The sequence below is a fragment of the Carassius auratus genome, unplaced genomic scaffold, assembly GCF_003368295.1.
Source record: "Carassius auratus strain Wakin unplaced genomic scaffold, ASM336829v1 scaf_tig00008860, whole genome shotgun sequence".
Lineage (NCBI taxonomy): Eukaryota > Metazoa > Chordata > Actinopteri > Cypriniformes > Cyprinidae > Carassius > Carassius auratus.
Genome location: NW_020523981.1, coordinates 123,897 through 143,801, shown reverse-complemented (window position 1 = coordinate 143,801; position 19,905 = coordinate 123,897). Strand labels below are relative to the sequence as shown.

General features: G+C 36.3%; 1 protein-coding gene across 1 annotated transcript in view; it reads right to left on the bottom strand.

Moving 5' to 3' along the window:
- LOC113072345 (polymeric immunoglobulin receptor-like) overlaps positions 1 to 19,905 on the bottom strand; it is a 62,541-nt gene that overhangs the window by 26,544 nt on the left and 16,092 nt on the right. Inside the window, exons 3-4 of the mRNA XM_026245366.1 lie at positions 9,706 to 10,020; positions 9,316 to 9,627 (exon numbers count right to left, since the gene is read on the bottom strand). Coding sequence (XP_026101151.1) covers positions 9,316 to 9,627; positions 9,706 to 10,020 — 627 coding nt within the window. The remainder of the gene's footprint in view (positions 1 to 9,315; positions 9,628 to 9,705; positions 10,021 to 19,905) is intronic.

Genomic DNA, 19,905 nt, shown 5'->3' with positions numbered 1-19,905 from the left:
TTATTATTACGCTCCACTCAGGTAATTTGGCCATATATTTAGCAGAGTCACTGAACCAAAGTTTCCCAGAATCCACCAGAACACTTCCTCCAGAATATCCCGTGACGCTAAAGCATCTCACTGCAGCTGTCAATCAGATTGATACTGTGATCAGAAAGATGATGAACAGAAAACAGCATCATTACTGCAGTGATGAAAGAGAAAAGCTCTGACCTGAGATCAGGTAGAAAGTGAGGAAGATGAGGAGGATCTTCATTGTGAGTTGAGTTCAGTCTTCTTTCTGCTGAATGATCTCTGTGTGAATCTCTCTGTCTCTACATCTGTCTGCTTTAGTTACTTCCTCTTTATTCAGCTCTTTATCAGTAATGAGCAGCTTTACTGGCTCCTCCCACCATCAGCACTGACTGAATATCACATTAATCACACTGAAAGAGCGACACCTAGTGGAGTTACACTGTCTGATACTGGGTCATTTAGCTGTGTAGCTTGAGTTTGTAAGTCTATACTCTTAGAAAATAAAGTACATAATTGTACCTTTAGGGGTACAATAGCTTGTCACTGGGGCTGTACCCTCAAGGGTACAGCTTTTGTACCCATGGCATAGGGTACAAATTTGTACCCTTGTGATTTGTACCTTAAGAGACCAGTTTTGTACCTGTGGTGACAATTGTGTACCTTTATTTAACAGTGCAAAAATTCACCCTTCAAAAAGGGTACAATCATTGACTATAATGAAATATATATATTAACACACACGCTGAATTTTACTAAATCCTTTTCATTTTAAAAAAATGTCTAACTATAACATAGAAATGATCATCTACTGAGTGAGTGTAATTTGCCTGAAAATCCATTTCATCTCCTGGTTTCAGTATAGTCCTTTTCGTATCAGCCTTGACACTGCATGCATGAAAGTGATGCTCATAGGACAAAGAATTCCAAATTTTTCCACAATGGATCCACATGGTGTCCATGTAAAAAAAAAAAAAAAAACAACAACAACAACAAAAAAAAAAAAATACTTGATTTGCCACACCAATGGAATAGACTCAGAATGCAGTACATCTTGACGTCGGTTACTTCTATGCCTGCTTCTGATATTTTTTGAAGGACCTCCTTGGTTGAAAGCCCTGTAAGAACCAGAGGTGGGTAGTCCAGGGGCCCAAGAGTAAAAGTCCTGCCATATTTTTGTTCCACCCATGAACTCAGCAGCCGATTTCACCAGAGGAGGAACCAAGTCATTCCTTCCAAGTAACAAACGAGTCTTGAGTCAAATCCCAAGTCCTCAAAGAGTTAAAGTTAATGAGATAATTAAGTGACTAATTAAATGATGATTGTGCATTAATGATTTACACCTGCTGTTATTGAGAATTACAGAGGATCAGATATTGATGTTTTATGTACCCTATGCCAAGGGTTCAAAAGCTGTACCTTTGAGGGACGTACAGTTGAGTATGGTGACCCGTACTCAGAAATTGTACTTTGCATTTAACCCATTCAAAGTGCACAGACAGAGCAGTGAATACACAGCACTTCTCTCTAAGAACTAAGCCACAAACTCCTTCACTTCAAACATATAATCAAGAAATTTAATCAAGATCATACGGTCACCAAAAGCATAAGTCATCTGCTAGATCAAGAGTTGTATCAGCATTGCACAAATGTTTGCTACAAAACAATAACACAATTGTTTAAAAGTAAATTTGCTGCTTAAAGGCTGAAGAGCTCAACTGAAGCAAATACTCACCACAATTATGGTGGCAAAGTTTTTTTTTCTCCTTCCAATTGATTTCATCCAAGGCTTTGCTTAAAGTCAGTTGTAATTCTTGTGTTTCTCTTTTCTTCAGTGATGTTGATAGTTAACAGCAGGTGTTCATTACTAATGCACAATCTTCATTTAATTATTCACTTAATTAGCTCATTAACTCTCACTCTTTGAGGACTTGGGATTTGACTCAAGACTTTGTTTGTGACTTGGAAGGAATGACTTGGTTCCTCCTCTGATGAAATCATCTGCTAAGTTCATGGCTGGAGCAAAAATATGGCAGGACTTTTACTCTTTGGGCCCTGGACTACTCAAATCTGATAAGAACCATGCGTAACCGTGCTATGATTTCGTCTCCGCCAAAAGAAAGAAACCGGACGTTCTTTTAAATTGAGATTCAAGCAGCCAATCAGGGCTGGCTCTACAAATTGTACCTTAACCTTTAAAAGAAATGGTACATATATGTACCTTTTAATGTTTGGGAACATATATGTACCTTTTTGACACTCAAAAAGATGAGTGAATATCTAGGAGAAACCTAGATAGTTATTAGTTTAAGTATTTGCTATTGAATCTTCAAATGCAGACCCACATAGCAACATTGTGTCGGCCCAGATCCAGCCCACATCTGGCACCCGTGGAAAGATGATCTGGCCCACATGCAGCGTGGAATGATTGCACTTGGGCGGACTGCTGGATGTCATGCAGCAGAAACATAGGGTTTGTAATACGAATGTATCATTGGAACAACATAATTGTTAGATAAAAAAAAAAAAAAAAAAAAAAAAAAACATCAGTGAACCAGTATACTTCATGATGATTATAAAACCATCAACAGATAACACTTATCACTTGATATCATGTCGCACTAGCTTTTTTTTAAGCTGCAAATGAGTTTAACAAACACAGTGTCACAGCGGGCCAAAATATATAATAAGAGTTAAGAGTGCAACTAATGAAAACACTAATCACTGTTATGGTGACACACATTAGAGATAAACCTCTGTTAATTCTCAATACAAACTTGTGTAATGTATAACAGAAATAAATGGTTAGTAATAAGTGAAGCTGGTAAAGCTGTTTGTGTAGTTGTTTAATCCTCCTCTGGTGAGATCTCCAGAGATTTAATGTCTTCTTTTATCTACAGTTGAGTTCATCTAAGGTTATGCCTGAAGTCAGTTGTAGTTCTTGTGTTTCTGCTCATCTCTTTTTCTGTTCTCTTCTTTCCTTCAGTGATTCTGCTTGTTAAAAGGCTTATTAAGGCTGAAATTACTTCATATTTAATATACACATATTTTGTGGTTCAGATAAGGTCCAGTTCTGGTTAATTTCTTTACTCTTGGCTGACATGTGGCATTGCTATGGCCTGCTTGTGGTCAAATCTGGCAAACAGGAGCGGTCCGCCCAAGTGCCATCATTCCACGCTGCATGTGGGCCAGATCATCTTTCCACGGGTGCCAGATGTGGGCCGGATCTGGGCCGACACAATGTTCCTATGTGTGGAGTTTTTTGTGTTGTGTTGTGTTGTGTTGTGTTTGTGTGTATGTGTGTGTGTGTGTGAGAGAGAGAGAGAGTGAAAGAGAGAGAGGGGGGGTCACACAGTGTAGTCAGCTGTCTAAACCGTCCGTGACTTGTTCTGCAAATACATACGAGCTTCATCACTGTGTCTATCATATCACTTTACATTTCTTTACATTTTTTTTCAAAGATGAAGCATATGATTATGGAAAGGGGCGTTGCATTTCCAACGAGTGCTTGCAGTGTTCAGCCAATCACAATGCACTGGGTCAGCTGGCCAATCAGAGCAGACTGTGCTTGTTTGAGAGGCGGGGCTTAGAGGACCTACAATAATGTGCAGTATTTGAAAAATAATGTGTTTTTTAACATTAAAGCATGTCAACATATTCTTTTATACAAAATACACAACATATTTATCTTTAATATAGCATCATTTGACCCCTTTAACAATACAAATATATAACGTGTAAAACATTTTACAGACATTCTGTGATTTGTGGAGCTGCCTTTTTTATTATTTATAAGTAAAACTTTCAAAGCACACATGGATAATTTGTTAATCATACAATGTTTTTCAGGCTTTTGTTAAAGCTCTTTATTGTCTTCTGCTCACAATAGATGTTCATCTTCTGTCTGAGTTCAGTCTCACGTGTCTCGCTGTGGGTTTCCTGAATAAAGCTGTTTAATCTTCACAATCAAACTAAACTTAGACCCTGAACCTTCACCAGTGTTCTGTGGCTTTGAGATGGACAGAGAAACAGCCTGTCCATCACGCTCACACACACTTTCTCACAAGCTTTCATGATAGCAATCAGATCATTATTTTCTTATACTCTATTTCTGGATTCTGGTATTTCAAACTAGATTCACTCCCTATTGACTGCTGTTAATACTATTAATGTCTTCCTTTATACTCTCTGTGTAACTATTTTGTACTGTATGTACAAATCTAAAGCAGTACAAATAACATAGCATATAGCTTACTTAAAGAAATTAAAACAAGCCATTTTAAGAGTTCTGAACAGAGTGCGAATGATGATTGTCAAACTCCATGTGTGTCTCATCATAAAGGTCTGTTTAAGAGCTGCTATTAAAGAGTCTTTATTAACTGTTAAAAGTACTGCTGTATGTGGAGAGGAAACTCTACAGTATCTTCTAGAAGTGTCAGTCAAGGGTTTATTTCCTGTTTTCACCACACCGTCACATAAACTGACATGACAAACTATTTTAAACATGTGAAAGAAGCAACATGAGCAGCAGCGAAATAATGTCTCATGATAAAGTGTCTCAACTGAACGACCCTCATCAAACCCAACAACTGTTCATCACTAAATTATGGATTATGAAGAGATTTTATCAATGAACTGTGATAAATAAATGAAAAAAAAAGAAAGAAATTAGAAAAAAGTCTGTTTACTGAATCTGACTGTAGCTTCACTGAGAGACTCTTCATGCTTCTGGAAACTGGAAACAGTGTACAGGAGCTCATCAGAGGGGATTGTGGGTAACTCATCATCATTCTTCATTTGGACTGATCCAGGATCTGAGAGAGAATCACGTCTGCTGTCTGCATGTGATGACTGAATGCTGAAAAACTAAAGAGAAAGTACATTAAAAGAATGGCAGCTGGTGGGGAAGTTTTTGAGGAGGATGAGGTGTAAATTATAATTTATAATTAGCTGTGGCAACATAATATCACACTTTGGATTATCACAAAACTGTATAATGCAGTACTAAACATGGATAAAGACATAATAACTGACAATACTTTATAAAAGTTTATAAGTTGTTTTTATAGCGTCTGTAAAGCTTCTGAAGGCAAGTAGAGCAGCTTGTGAGGAGTGTAAGTATAGAAGTGACCAGAGGAGTAATGTGTTAATTACACTGTGACTCACCATTGTATCTTTCTCTCTTTTTCTCTTGTCTGATGTAGAGATTCTTCCTGATTAACCCAAAAAACAATCAGAAAGTGAAAGACAAACTCGATCAACATTAAATGTGAGCAGCATCTGAGACAGAAACTCATTGAGTGATTGAGATTATCTGAAGCAGCTCAGAGACACTCAAACAATTCAGTTAAACGATTCAAGAGATAAATAATGCAAGCAGTGGTGTCAAAAGTATTGCCATTCATTACTCAAGTAGAAGTATAGATACTAGGGTTTAATAAGACTTTTGTAGAAGTTAAAGTATCAACTCAAGCTTTTTACTCAAGTAAAAGTACTGGTTTAAAAAACTACTTAAAGTATAAAAGTAAAAGTAATGTAAGGAAAAAAAATGCCATTAAGAACAAAAGCTTGGGCCGTGCTACAGGGGCCTATTGTGCACTACCCCACCTCCTCAAAAAAACATTTTTCTAAAGGCCATAATGACTATAATGTTATATTAAAATGTTCATGTTGAAAAATTTGGGATGCACTAGGCTACCTGTTCCAGCCGCATATATGCCCATTGAAAATTAACTCGTTTTAGTACAATGCAAATACATTAAAGAGCTAGAGTTATGATGACTAGTTGCCTATAAGTATTGTTATGGTGCAAAAAAGTCAAACTTCAGAGGCATGTCATCAATAACCTTTAATGAAATGTAAATGTACATCCAAGCTTAGCTGCAGGAACATTGGTGCAGGCTAAGAAACAATTACTCTTGTATGGTTGACTATTTACAATAAACATTATAGTGCTGTCAAAAAACTAAAAATGAAAAATAACTCATAATCCTGATACCTTCTTGATTGATAGCTTCTTGTATTCGGTACATATGTCTGCTATGTCCAGTGTTTGGGGGGTAACGAGTTACAAAGTTGATATAGAGCTTCACAGTCCCACCCACAGCCCGAGAGAGCTCTGGTGCCGGAAGTAAATTTCCCATTCACTTTCGGAAAAATCCGTATCTAAAGAGTTTTAGAGCATGTGTGAGGATAACCAGCTACGGCTGAACTCATAAGCATATAACATATCATTTCGAGTGAAAAAATTAAGACAAAATCCCAAAAAAGTCAAAGGTACAAGACTGTGTACTTATTTTCATTTTGAGCGCAGGAACTACTCATCCCATAAACCACCGCGCCTCATTGAATTCGACTAAAGCCCCAACTGCGAACGAGGCAACGAGCCTTTTGAGCGACTTCCAAATCTGATGACGGCCGCCCGCGCAAACTTTTTCCTCCAGTGAATTTTATTTTATATAGTGAATGTGCAGTAATAGCAGTTCTTTCAGTATTAATTGTGTAAATAAATAGTGTTTTATATATGTATTGTGTATTGATTTTTATTTTATCATCGTGTATTTTATATTGTGTGCGTGTGTGAAAGTGGTTAACGATAACGTCAGCAGCATGGTGCAGTGCTTTGTACCTGAATGCAATCACTGCTCAGTCATCAAAACATGTCGTTGCCATTACACAAATGTTCAGTAAATGCACAAAAAGGTATGCCTAGACTAAATATTGTTTTGACAGTGGCATTATAAAATGCTTGATATGACTCATACCGTATGAAGGCTACAGTAGCCTAGCTAAAGTGGACGATAATGCTAACTAAAGTTACCAACCTCCCTGCAAAACTCTCAATGGCAGCCAAGGAGATCATGAGTGCACTGATAAATCTACCGTGCAAAAGCGCAACACAGGTTTTTATTTTCTTTTATTTTTTTATTAATGATCTTCAGTCTTCACGGACCTTCGCAGGGTTTAACCAGACGGTTACACGAGCTCCACCAATCAGATGCATCACTGTGGGATTGTGGGATTGTTCAGGATTGTGGGTAATGAAGTACTTAGCCAATACATCGCAAATAAAAGGCATTTATATCAAAACAAGGTTAGTGCCCCATGATCCTTTAGCGTTTATATGAGCATATACTATCGCTTATCGCTAGATATCACAATATTGTCATTTGCGTCAATCGCAAACGATAATTTAATAAAACGTCTCGCTACCCAACTACCTACAGTAGCTTAATTTGTGGAGGACGAAGAGAAAGCACCCATTTGGTAAATGAGCCAGTAGTGAGAAATAATAACTTTTAAGTAGGGTCCAGTGCCTTTTCGATACTTTTAAAACGGTACCGCCGCCTAAAGGTGCCTGAACCGATACTTAAAAAAAAAAAAAAAAAAGAACTACAAAAAAAACTATGGATAACATTAAAGAACATTACAAATATTTAAAATAAATACATAGCTTTCACATTGGATGCTCTAATTTCCCAAGTTGTGCTTCCCTTAATCTAAGGCTAATACATGTATTTCACAATCTGGGTCATTATTTAATAGAAAACCACACATAATGTTACTACTATATCTCTGTCACTCACTCTGATATTTAGTTATGATGAGTGCTGTCTGTCACTTTCTTAAATCAGTTCTGTGAATGACTGTATGCTCATTCTTTATAAAGTAGCAACAATGTCGTTTGTAAAATACAGTACTGTGCAAAAGTCTTATGGAAAAGAAAAAAATAGTATTTTCACCCCAAAAAAGGGTTTTATTTATTTATTTATATCTTTTGCTGCAGTGTGTCCGTAGGAAATATCAGTTTGCCATTAGTTCTAATAATTAGTTCTCTAGTGCGATTTTGAATGCACAAGCAGTCTGACAATAGCAAAATGAATGTTTGGAAATGTAAACTGATATTTTATATTGACACACTACAGCAAAATATATAAATAACTCTCCGAATGCCATTCGTTTAAGTGAAAATACTGCCTAGACTTTTGCACAGTAGTGTAGGTTATGTATAAAGTACGTATGATTAAATGAAGTATATTTAAATAAGTTTAATTAAAGTATGTGTTCGTTCATATGTGTTAAGGGCTAGATTTTCGCTTGAGGAAACGGCTGTTTAGTGATGAGCGGTGAAAAGCGAAAACTTTGCAGTAGATGAGAAACCGACTGCTTCTTCGTGACCTTTTGTAAACTGTATTTATGACAAAGAACTGCACAGATATGGATATTCTAACAATCTATCGATAAACACATACCTTGTGTCCTCTGTTTGTTTAAGTGCGCATGCGCTGCGCCGCCGCGGTCTGTGGATTGAAGAGCGCGCTGAAAGACGGAGAGGAGACCGGTCTGACGCCGGTTTCATTTGAAATTTAAGCGGACTGACTCTGAGGCGATCGGATACCGGTTCTATACCCAATCCTTCTTTTAAGAAATATATTTTTTGATAAACGAACCCAAAACTGGCTATGCCCTTGCTGGAGTGTGATGTGATTTGTGTCATGTGCAGGTGTGATGGATCAGTTATGGACCAATAGGGTGTCGGAATGGTATATGTTTATACTTCTCATCCAACCACAATCAAATTCACTCCATCCAGATGGCGCGATTTATCTGGATAGTTTTTTTTTTTTTCTCTCTGAATGATAACAAGCCGGAATGAAATAGCAGTAACGAAGCTATTTTTAAAAATGTAAGGAGTAGAAAGTACAGATACTTTCGTGAAAATGTAAGGAGTAGAAGTAAAAAGTCGGCTGAAAAATAATTACTCAAGTAAAGTATAGATACCCCAAATTTCTACTTAAGTACAGTAACGAAGTATTTGTACTTCGTTACTTGACACCTCTGAATGCAAGAAAGTGTCACCTCGTCTCTTGTGTCTTAATTTGCACACAGTCAGAGTGAATCCAGCGATCAGCAGCAGAATCACACACACACTAATAATGATGATCATGGAGAAATCTGAGAAAAATAAAACACACAAACACAGTCCAGAGATAAATTATATACTTCACAATATATATACACAATTATTAAAATGTATGATGTTCATACTCTTTCCTATTCCAACATAAATGTCTGTTTTAACATTTTCTATTCAGTAAATATGTATTAGGGTTTGTAATATCTGATGACCTGTGATCTCTGTCATTATCATTATCTACACTTGTGATCTTTGTGACTAGTTGTGTATTATCTTCCATGTCTCACTTCTGGAGTTACTTTGAACAAACATGAACTTTTAACAAGAACAACTTTTGTTAATTGAATCTATAACTAATTCAAATGAGATCATCTGAAAGGACTCACTGATGAGGTTGAGCTGAATTTGAGTGTTCAGGGAGATGAAAGTCAGATCTGTGTCTCTGGTTTCTGCTCCACACCAGTAAACTCCAGCATCTCTCACACTCACATTACTGATGCTCACTGTAACAACTCTCTCTTCATTTCTCTCTGATGAACCACTCATTTCTGTCACTTTAGATGAGACGATGCTTTGACAGATGTGATTATCATCCTCTTTGCAGAAATGAACTTTATGCTTCTTTGGGATCCGGCAGATGATGTTGACTTCTCCACCAAGATACACAGATTCAGTCACACGCTTTGGATAGTTTACATCTGTTAATCAAGAGAAATTGCATATAAATCAGAACAGATTCTCCAAATATACAAGACAAAGTATCTGAGGTTGCTCACCGTGTCTGATGCTCAGCTGTATCTCAGTGAAGCTCTCAGTATAGTCAGATACTTTCACTCCACACCTGTATGTTCCTTCATCTGCAGCTTTCAGCTCTCTAAAAAACACCATCAAGACTCCTGCTCTGGTGTCGTCATATAAAGAAACATCTCCATTATCCATCCATTCACCCTGAACTCCATGATTCTTCCTCTCTGAACATCCGTCTGGTTCTTTACAGATGTATTTTGGGTTGGTTTTGTATTGAGGATGTTCACACTTGATCATCAAACCACCTCCTGAGGAGCCGTTCACTCTAGACACGCCCACTTTAGCTGTCAATCACAAATATCATTATATCTGGGTTAAACAGGTTTTTTATTATTATTATTTTATTTTATTGTTTTGCAAAATTTGAATGCTTGTTCTACTCACTCATAACATGCAGATGAACAGTATTAATAATGGAGTAATTGTATGATTGTTTGTCGATCCAAACTCCACATAAATAAACTCCTCCATCATCTGGTGTCACAGCAGTGATCCTCACACTGAAGATGTTTTTATGTTTGTCATCAGAAATACTCAATCTTTCTTTCTTCTTCCATCTGTTGTAAATCATCTCAATAGAGTCTTTTTCTTCTTTGAATATGATCTTAGGATCATTAATGTGATTCAGTGAATATTCACAGCTGAAACTAGCAGTTTCTCCAACATTCACCATCACTCTCTTTGACACTTTACAACATTCATCTGTGATATTTTTCAAAGATAAAAAAAAAAAAAAAAAAAATATATATATATATATATATATATATATATATATATATATATATATATATATATATTAAATTACTATATTTATTAAACAGAGACTTTGATCAAAAAATGACTGACCTTCTTCTTTCACATTCACAGTCACATATATACGCTGGTTGTGAAGAACATCAATTGCGTATCGTCCAGTATCTTGTGTGTTCAGTTCTCTGATGTAGATCATGAGGTTTCCCTCACTGTTTCGATAAAGTGTGAATCGTCCTTCATTAATCCATTTTTCATGTTTCTTATCATTTATTATTACGCTCCACTCAGGTAATTTGGCCATATATTTAGCAGAGTCACTGGACCAAAGTTTTCCAGAATCCACCAGAACACTTCCTCCAGAATATCCCGTGACGCTAAAGCATCTCACTGCAGCTGTCAATCAGATTGATACTGTGATCAGAAAGATGATGAACAGAAAACAGCATCATTACTGCAGTGATGAAAGAGAAAAGCTCTGACCTGAGATCAGGTAGAAAGTGAGGAAGATGAGGAGGATCTTCATTGTGAGTTGAGTTCAGTCTTCTTTCTGCTGAATGATCTCTGTGTGAATCTCTCTGTCTCTACATCTGTCTGCTTTAGTTACTTCCTCTTTATTCAGCTCTTTATCAGTAATGAGCAGCTTTACTGGCTCCTCCCACCATCAGCACTGACTGAATATCACATTAATCACACTGAAAGAGCGACACCTAGTGGAGGTTTTAGTGCCTGATACTGAGAGATCACACAGATTTCATGTTCTTGTATACAGTATTGTTCAAAATAATAGCAGTACAATGTGACTAACCAGAATAATCAAGGTTTTTAGTATATTTTTTATTGCTACGTGGCAAACAAGTTACCAGTAGATTCAGTAGATTGTCAGAAAACAAACAAGACCCAGCATTCATGATATGCACGCTCTTAAGGCTGTGCAATTGGGCAATGAGTTGAAAGGGGTGTGTTCAAAAAAATAGCAGTGTCTACCTTTGACTGTACAAACTCAAAACTATTTTGTACAAACATTTTTTTTTTTTTCTGGGATTTAGCAATCCTGTGAATCACTAAACTAATATTTAGTTGTATGACCACAGTTTTTTAAAACTGCTTGACATCTGTGTGGCATGGAGTCAACCAACTTGTGGCACCTCTCAGCTGTTATTCCACTCCATGATTCTTTAACAACATTCCACAATTCATTCACATTTCTTGGTTTTGCTTTAGAAACAGCATTTTTGATATCACCCCACAAGTTCTCAATTGGATTAAGGTCTGGAGATTGGGCTGGCCACTCCATAACATTAATTTTGTTGGTTTGGAACCAAGACTTTGCCCGTTTACTAGTGTGTTTTGGGTCATTGTCTTGTTGAAACAACCATTTCAAGGGCATGTCCTCTTCAGCATAGGGCAACATGACCTCTTCAAGTATTTTAACATATGCAAACTGATCCATGATCCCTGGTATGCGATAAATAGGCCCAACACCATAGTAGGAGAAACATGCCCATATCATGATGCTTGCACCTCCATGCTTCACTGTCTTCACTGTGTACTGTGGCTTGAATTCAGAGTTTGGGGGTCGTCTCACAAACTGCCTGTGGCCCTTGGACCCAAAAAGAACAATTTTACTCTCATCAGTCCACAAAATGTTCCTCCATTTCTCTTTAGGCCAGTTGATGTGTTCTTTGGCAAATTGTAACCTCTTCTGCACATGCCTTTTTTTTAACAGAGGGACTTTGCGGGGGATTCTTGAAAATAGATTAGCTTCACACAGACGTCTTCTAACTGTCACAGTACTTACAGGTAACTCCAGACTGTCTTTGATCATCCTGGAGGTGATCATTGGCTGAGCCTTTGCCATTCTGGTTATTCTTCTATCCATTTTGATGGTTGTCTTCCGTTTTCTTCCACGTCTCTCTGGTTTTGCTCTCCATTTTAAGGCATTGGAGATCATTTTAGCTGAACAGCCTATTATTTTTTGCACCTCTTTATAGGTTTTCCCCTCTCTAATCAACTTTTTAATCAAAGTACGCTGTTCTTCTGAACAATGTCTTGAACGACCCATTTTCCTCTGCTTTCAAATGCATGTTCAACAAGTGTTGGCTTCATCCTTAAATAGGGGCCACCTGATTCACACCTGTTTCTTCACAAAATTGATGACCTCAGTGATTGAATGCCACACTGCTATTTTTTTGAACACACCCCTTTCAACTAATTCAACTAATTGCCCAATTGCACAGCCTTAAGAGCGTGCATATCATGAATGCTGGGTCTCATTTGTTTTCTGAGAATCTACTGAACCTACTGGTAACTTGTTTGCCACGTAGCAATAAAAAATATACTAAAAACCTTGATTATTCTGGTTAGTCACATTGTACTGCTATTATTTTGAACAATACTGTATAGTACATTCTTAGGACAAATGACATAGAAGTGAATTGATCAGCAACATATAATTATATATTGTTGGCGTCTGTACTGCATTTTGAACTCAGTCACTATTTTCTTTTTATCGACTATTTTTATCTTAAAAATCAATTTTATACACCATCGTTTCCGTTTCTATAACACGTGAATATATCCTCTATTGTATTCTACAACAAAAACAATCAGACCGCCTGGTTATCACTAGTTTTATTTTTTATCTCTTGGGTCCGCTATTAGCTTATAGCCCATTAGCATCAGCAGCATTGGCACGCTGTAGATGGAGACGCTGAAGTGGGACTTTAGGAACCTGATCGAGACGGTTCGCAGACGGATGTCAGGACCACTGCCCAAGTATGGAAGAGGACACAAAAGGTCCACTAGACTTTTTTCTTTAAATTAATAGTTGTTGTAATGGTGTAAAGAACAGAAACTGCTATTTGTTATTAACTGGAATCTTTTCTGGGAGCGTCCTAGGATGTTTCGCGCTGATGAATTACACCCCAGCAGAATTGGAGCAGAGCTGCTCTCTGACAACATCTCCAGGACACTTCGCTCCATGTGACTAGTAAGACAATTCTCAAATAACTATTATGATGAGTTTTGTTCCACCCGCTTAAATGCTAAAAGTACTTGCGCTGTAAAATCTATTAAGACTGTGTCTGTTCCCCGAATAGTGAGGATTTAATTATATCTCATGGAATTGATCTTACTGCTATAGATATTGTACCTCAAAGTGATGATATCACAGACCATTTCCTTGTATAGTGCATGCTGCGTATCACTGATATTAACTATATGTCTCAGCGTTACCATATGGGCAGAACTATTGTTCCAGCCACCAAAGACAGATTCACAAATAACCTGCCTGATCTATCTCAACTGCTATTTGTACCCAAAAATACACATGAATTAGACGAAATTACTGACAACATGGGCACTATTTTCTCTAATACATTAGAAGCTGTTGCCCCGATCAAATTGAAAAAGGTTAGAGAAAAACATACTGTACCATGGTATAACAGTAATAATCTCTCAAGAAAGAAACTTGTAGTCTTGGGTGCAAATGGAGAAAAACTATATTGGAAGTTTTTAGAATTGCATGGAAAAACAGTATGTCCAGCTATAGACAGGCTCTAAAAACTGCTAGGGCAGAGCATATACACAAACTCATAGAAAATAACCAAAACAATCCAAGGTTTTTATTTAGCACAGTGGCTAAGTTAACAAATTACCAGATGCCACCTGATTCAAATATTCCATCAAAGTTTAATACTAATGACTTTATGAATTTCTTCACTGATAAAATAGATAATATTAGAAATACAATAGCGAATGTAGATTCTACAGCGTCTAACACTTCAGTTTCATCCATCGCACCCAAAGATAAACTGCAGTGCTTTACAAATATAGGACAGGAAGAGCTAAATAAACTTATCACTGTATCTAAACCAACAACATGTTTATTAGATCCTATACCCACTAAATTACTGAAAGAGCTGTTACCTGTAGCAGAAGAAACGCTTCTCAATATCATAAACTCGTCGTTATCTTTAGGACACGTCCCAAAACCATTCAAGCTGGCGGTTATCAAGCCTCTTATATCAAGCCTCCTATATTAAATATTGGACCAAAAAAACAATACACAGAATCTTGTAGATTACATTCTGCAACTAGACGGATGTACTGTTAATTCCTCTACAGTCAAAAATCTGGGTGTTATATTAGACAGCAATTTGTCTTTTGAAAATCATATTTCCCATTTTACAAAAACTGAATTTTTCCATCTTAGAAACATTGCCAAGCTATGAAAGATGTTATCTGTTTCTGATGCAGAAAAGCTAGTACATGCATTCATGACCTCTAGACTGGACTATTGTAATGCACTTCTAGGTGGTTGTCCTGCTTCGTCAATAAACAAGCTACAGGTAGGGCTGTGCAAAAAATGGAATGCGATTTTCATGCACATCTCATCAGTAAAGACGCTCCTGTAATTAGAAGTATATCTCCAGCATGATTTTGTGTTAGTTGTCGGTAGACTACGACTCTGTGTATTAAATGCTGCTCCACCTGAACCAGTGTTTGCAAGTCCGCGATTGTTTTTCATGTTCGTGTATTGAAGCAACCCCAATACCAATAACGTGATATTTAGCCCCTAAAATGCGAATTTTACCAAGGTAACCCTTCCAAAAAATGCATAATAATATGATCATATTACCCCAATATTACAGTCTCTGCACTAGCTACCTATTCAGTTCCGTATCAGTTACAAATTATCATTACTTACCTATAAGGCCCTAAATGGTTTAGCTCCTGCGTACCTAACTAGCCTTATACCACATTACAATCCATCATGATCCATAAGTTCACAAAATGCTGGACTTTTGGTAGTTCATAGCAAAGTCCACTAAAGGAGGTAGAGCTTTCTCACATTTGGCTCCCAAACTCTGGAATAGCCTTCTTGATAATGTTCGGGGTTCAGACACACTCTCTCTGTTTAAATCTAGATTAAAAACACATCTCTTTCGTCAAGCATTCGAATAATGTATCTCTTAAATTGTGAATGTAGTTGCATCTGATCAAATGTGCATTCTTATTCTTTAGCTTGGGTTAAACTAATTAATTTTACTTTGTTCAACAGCAGCTATGCTAATGATGTCTCTATTTGTTTCTCTGTTTCTTCTGGATCTTCGTCCCGTGGTAACTAGGATTTACACAAGCTCCAGTCTGGATCCAGAACACCTGAGAAGAGATGATGCTGACCCTCAGAGGACCTCAGATGATGCTAACCCTGAATCAACAAACAGAACTAACAATTATTACTACAAGTGTGACTGCATCATATAATAATTGCTATTAATAATGTTCATCGGCTGGCTCACTACGTCTTGTATTAATGTTTCTGAAAAATCCTGTCGTACGTGCACAAACTGACAGTCACCACTTATAGGCCACTACTAAATATTGTAGAAACTTCATTTTCTGTAAAGTTGCTTTGTAATGATTTGTATTGTAAAACAGGGCCGTGCACAGACCTTTTGAGGGGCATGTGCTGAAACCAAAAAAGGGCACCCCCCTCCCTTTTTATTATATCAAGATTATTTAGTAAGCCAGCATAAAAGGAAGAAATGGTCACATCTTCATGACAAATTCAATAACACAAAATAATAGTCTCAAAAGCTTTAGATTTATTCAAGATAATAACAACCATAATAATAATATAAGATAATTAGATAATATATATTATCTATAGATAATATAGACTCCCTCTTTTTTTAAATAGCATTTATATAGAAAAAAAATACTTGACTCATACATAAACATGTTAACCAAATAATACAAATTAGCTTATAAAACCAAACAGAAACCAAAATCTTTTTTTATTGAACTGTATCCACTTTTTTTATGAACTTTGCAAAGAAAAAAAATATATATATTCTCTTTTTTAGCTATTCTGTTTGGTTTTATAAGCTAATTTGTATTATTTGGTTAACATGATTATGAATGACATTGAGAAGAGGGGAAGGTGAGCAATGAATTAAGTATTTTTGACAAACTTTTTTGAAATATAATTTAAGTAATTATGTCCAACTCAATTCCAGATTACAAGAAACTATAGCCATATCGTTACTATAACATATCCAATATGTATCCGCCTAACTTGCAAAAATTTGATACTGTGGTGGACCAGGGATGTTGGTCTCTTGAAGGTCTCTTATCCACTACACTTTCACTAAAATAAGCCAGCAATGAAAAAATAAATAAAAACAGTGTGAAAAGTACAGTTGCAGTGAAAAGCATTTCTGAAGGATCACGTGACACTGAAGAGTACTGATGTAATGATGCTGAAAATTCAGCTTTGATCACAAAAATAAATTACATTTTAAAATATATTCAAATAGAAAACAGTTATTTACAACATTTTATACATGTGAGGACGAGCGGAGAGTATACCATCACGTGATTAGACTAAATGTTAATAAATTAAGTGGATCAGCAATCATAAATCATAGAAGAAATTTCTTAGAAATATAGTTATGTAGGTGACGAGGATCACTCGTCGCTTTAGTTCGAGTTGTGTAAGTTCCAGTACGAAACAGCGTGGGGGCGCACCTGTTATGATTTTCCGATGGTACAAACAAATTATATGTTGTTGTATTACTTATCAATATATTGTTTTTGGCCAGCAAATGTGATTTTTATTTTTTTGTCCGTCATTAAAACGGCGACGGCGCCTGCCCCTGCCGGCATCACATTACATTTTCATCTAACGTTACAGGTTACAAACTAGTTTTTGTAGCTATATAGACGGAGCGCTCAGTTTTCCTGTGGTAAAATGCATTTGGCCAAAATAGCATTTTATTAAATATGAAATGCAACTGTATGCACAGGCTATTTAAGTGTTGGCTATGACTAGATGGCAAATGCTAGCCCTCTCTCTCAGGCGACGTCCCACATCTCAGTCAGTGAGTCAGTTAGACATCAAATAAATAAATATGAGCCTTTATAGACATAGTGTTTAGTAGTACTTATTAAAACAACAAGATATTTATTTACCCTTCGCAAAACTTTGTTCTGCTCAGCTGTTGTCTACTGTGCGGCTGCTGTGGAACTTCAGTTGATTTAATGAATATAGAGGGGGCGGAGTTATCAGCTTACTGACAGCTTGAGGATCGAATAAGATTTACACAAGCTCGTTTTAAGAACTTTCATTTGCTAAATATTTGTAAAACAGACAGACAGACGTAAAGGGTGACCAGTAGCATTGATAAAAAAAAAAAAAAAAAAACACCACCAAAAGAAAAAGGGCACTTCGGGGTGTAAGGGCAAAAAGGGCATGTGCTCTGCACAGGTTGAGCCCTACCTGTGCACGTGCCTGTTGTAAAAAGCGCCACACAAATAAACTTGAATTGAATTTAATTGAATTTAATAAATCTTCCACTAGAGGGCGAGAGTAAACTGAATATGTAAGTTCACTGACGTCATCTAGAGCCCTACCAGGAATACCTTAAAATTAAAATACATCTGATTTGTTTTGATACTTTTATCAGTTGTATGAACAATTAAACACTTTTTTTAGTAGCAAACAGACCAGATCTTACTGATATTTGGACTTTTTTTATTATTATTATTATTATTTTACAAGCTTAAAACATATATGATATATTTAAATTGATTCAGAACCACAGACTGCAGCTCTCAAACAGACTTCAACATCACTGATGACAGATCAACAAAACAAACACAAAAGGTTAATTGATGGCAGAGGTGGAAAGTAACAGCGTTACTGTAATTGAGTAGCTTTTTTGTGTACTAATACTTTTTAAAGTATTTTTTTTTTTATCTGTAATTTTACTTTTACTTAAGTATATTTTGTTTGAAGTATTGTACTTCGCTACATTTTAAAACACATTAATTGCTGAGTAAAAAATAAATAAATAAATCGCTCCCTGGAAACTACGTCAGTAAATAATGGGCAGGAGAACAAACTGGCGCTAAAATCACAAGAGAGATGCAGACGGACAAAACAGGCGTTAGTGGTGCAGACATTGCTGAAAACGAAACCCCGTCATATTCTGAAGTCTAACTCGAAGGAAATGAAGTGAACCCCTGGACATATTTATGCTCTATTATTCAGTGTAAGCTGTACTTGCCTAGGAAGACAAAACTAGCAGCTTATAAAATCTCGACAAGACATCAACCCTTTGCAAGAATGTAGAGGTAAGCTAAATAATTGCATCGTTGCATTGGTGGTTAAAATGAAGCTTTGACATTTTAGCAAGAGGTTTTGCACAAATTAGCCAAAAAAACAGTGGTGAGGAGTGTGCTATATATGTTGTCTGCAATAATATCATAAATTTTGTTTTAATGATGTGCGCACACATTTATAGTGTGTTCTTTCACTGTCTGATTCAGTCTCCTAAAATGCATTTAGAATGATCCCAAAATCGAAGATATAGGGGCAGAAAATTGACATATTTATATAATCTCATATATTAAATCAGAATCACACAAAGAATGCCATCTTTTCCTTGAAAAATCATTATTAATATATACATACAAATATATAACAGTTCAGTAAACAAGTTTAATTGTAATTAAGAGACTTGCGTTTTAGAAACCATATTGCCTTTTTTAGCTCTATTTCTACAACAGAAAATAATTCCAAACACAGCCACCAAAGCACAGTTTTGCGTCTCTGAGCAACGTGACAGTGTTTCGTTCCTGAATGAATCAACCGTTTAAATGATTCGGTTCAATCGCAATGACTCACTTATTAACAGTGACTTGCTGACACATACTGGCCATTTTAATTTCACATTTAAAGTATCTTTTGATTTTTTTTATTTATAATTATTTTCTTATCATTTCATATGAGTATTCAACATTTTATGTCTTGAATATCAAAACATTATTCATGCATTTGTAACTGCAGGTTAAATGTATTCTTGTCCTGCACTAAACAGTGTAATACATCTAAATGCCACTTCCAATTAATCTTCTGCATTTCCTCTGCATTAAAAGATGAGTTTGTTGATACTGATTTGCCTGGTAACAGCCCAAATGTTTTATTATTTTAAATAACTGATTCCTTTAATTAAAAACAACTAGTTTGAGATTAATAGGCCTGTGCCAGGGGTGTCAAACTCAGTTCCTGGAGGGCCATATAGCCCTGCAGAGTTTAGTTCTAATCCTGCTCCAGCACACATATCATGTAGTTTTCAAATAAACCTAAATGATTAGATTAGCTGGATCAGGTGTGTTTAATTAGGGTTATATCTAAACTGTGCAGGACTGTGGCCCTCCAGGAACTGAGTCTGACACCCTTGGCGTGTCCCATTTTTGACTCCCTCCCACTCTTAAAATGTAACGAAGTAAATTTTACTCTGAGTAAATTTTAAATGAGCTACTTTTTACTTTTACTTGAGTAAATTTTTAGGCTGGTACTTTTAGTTGTACTTAAGTAAAATTTCATTAATGTAATGGTACTTTTA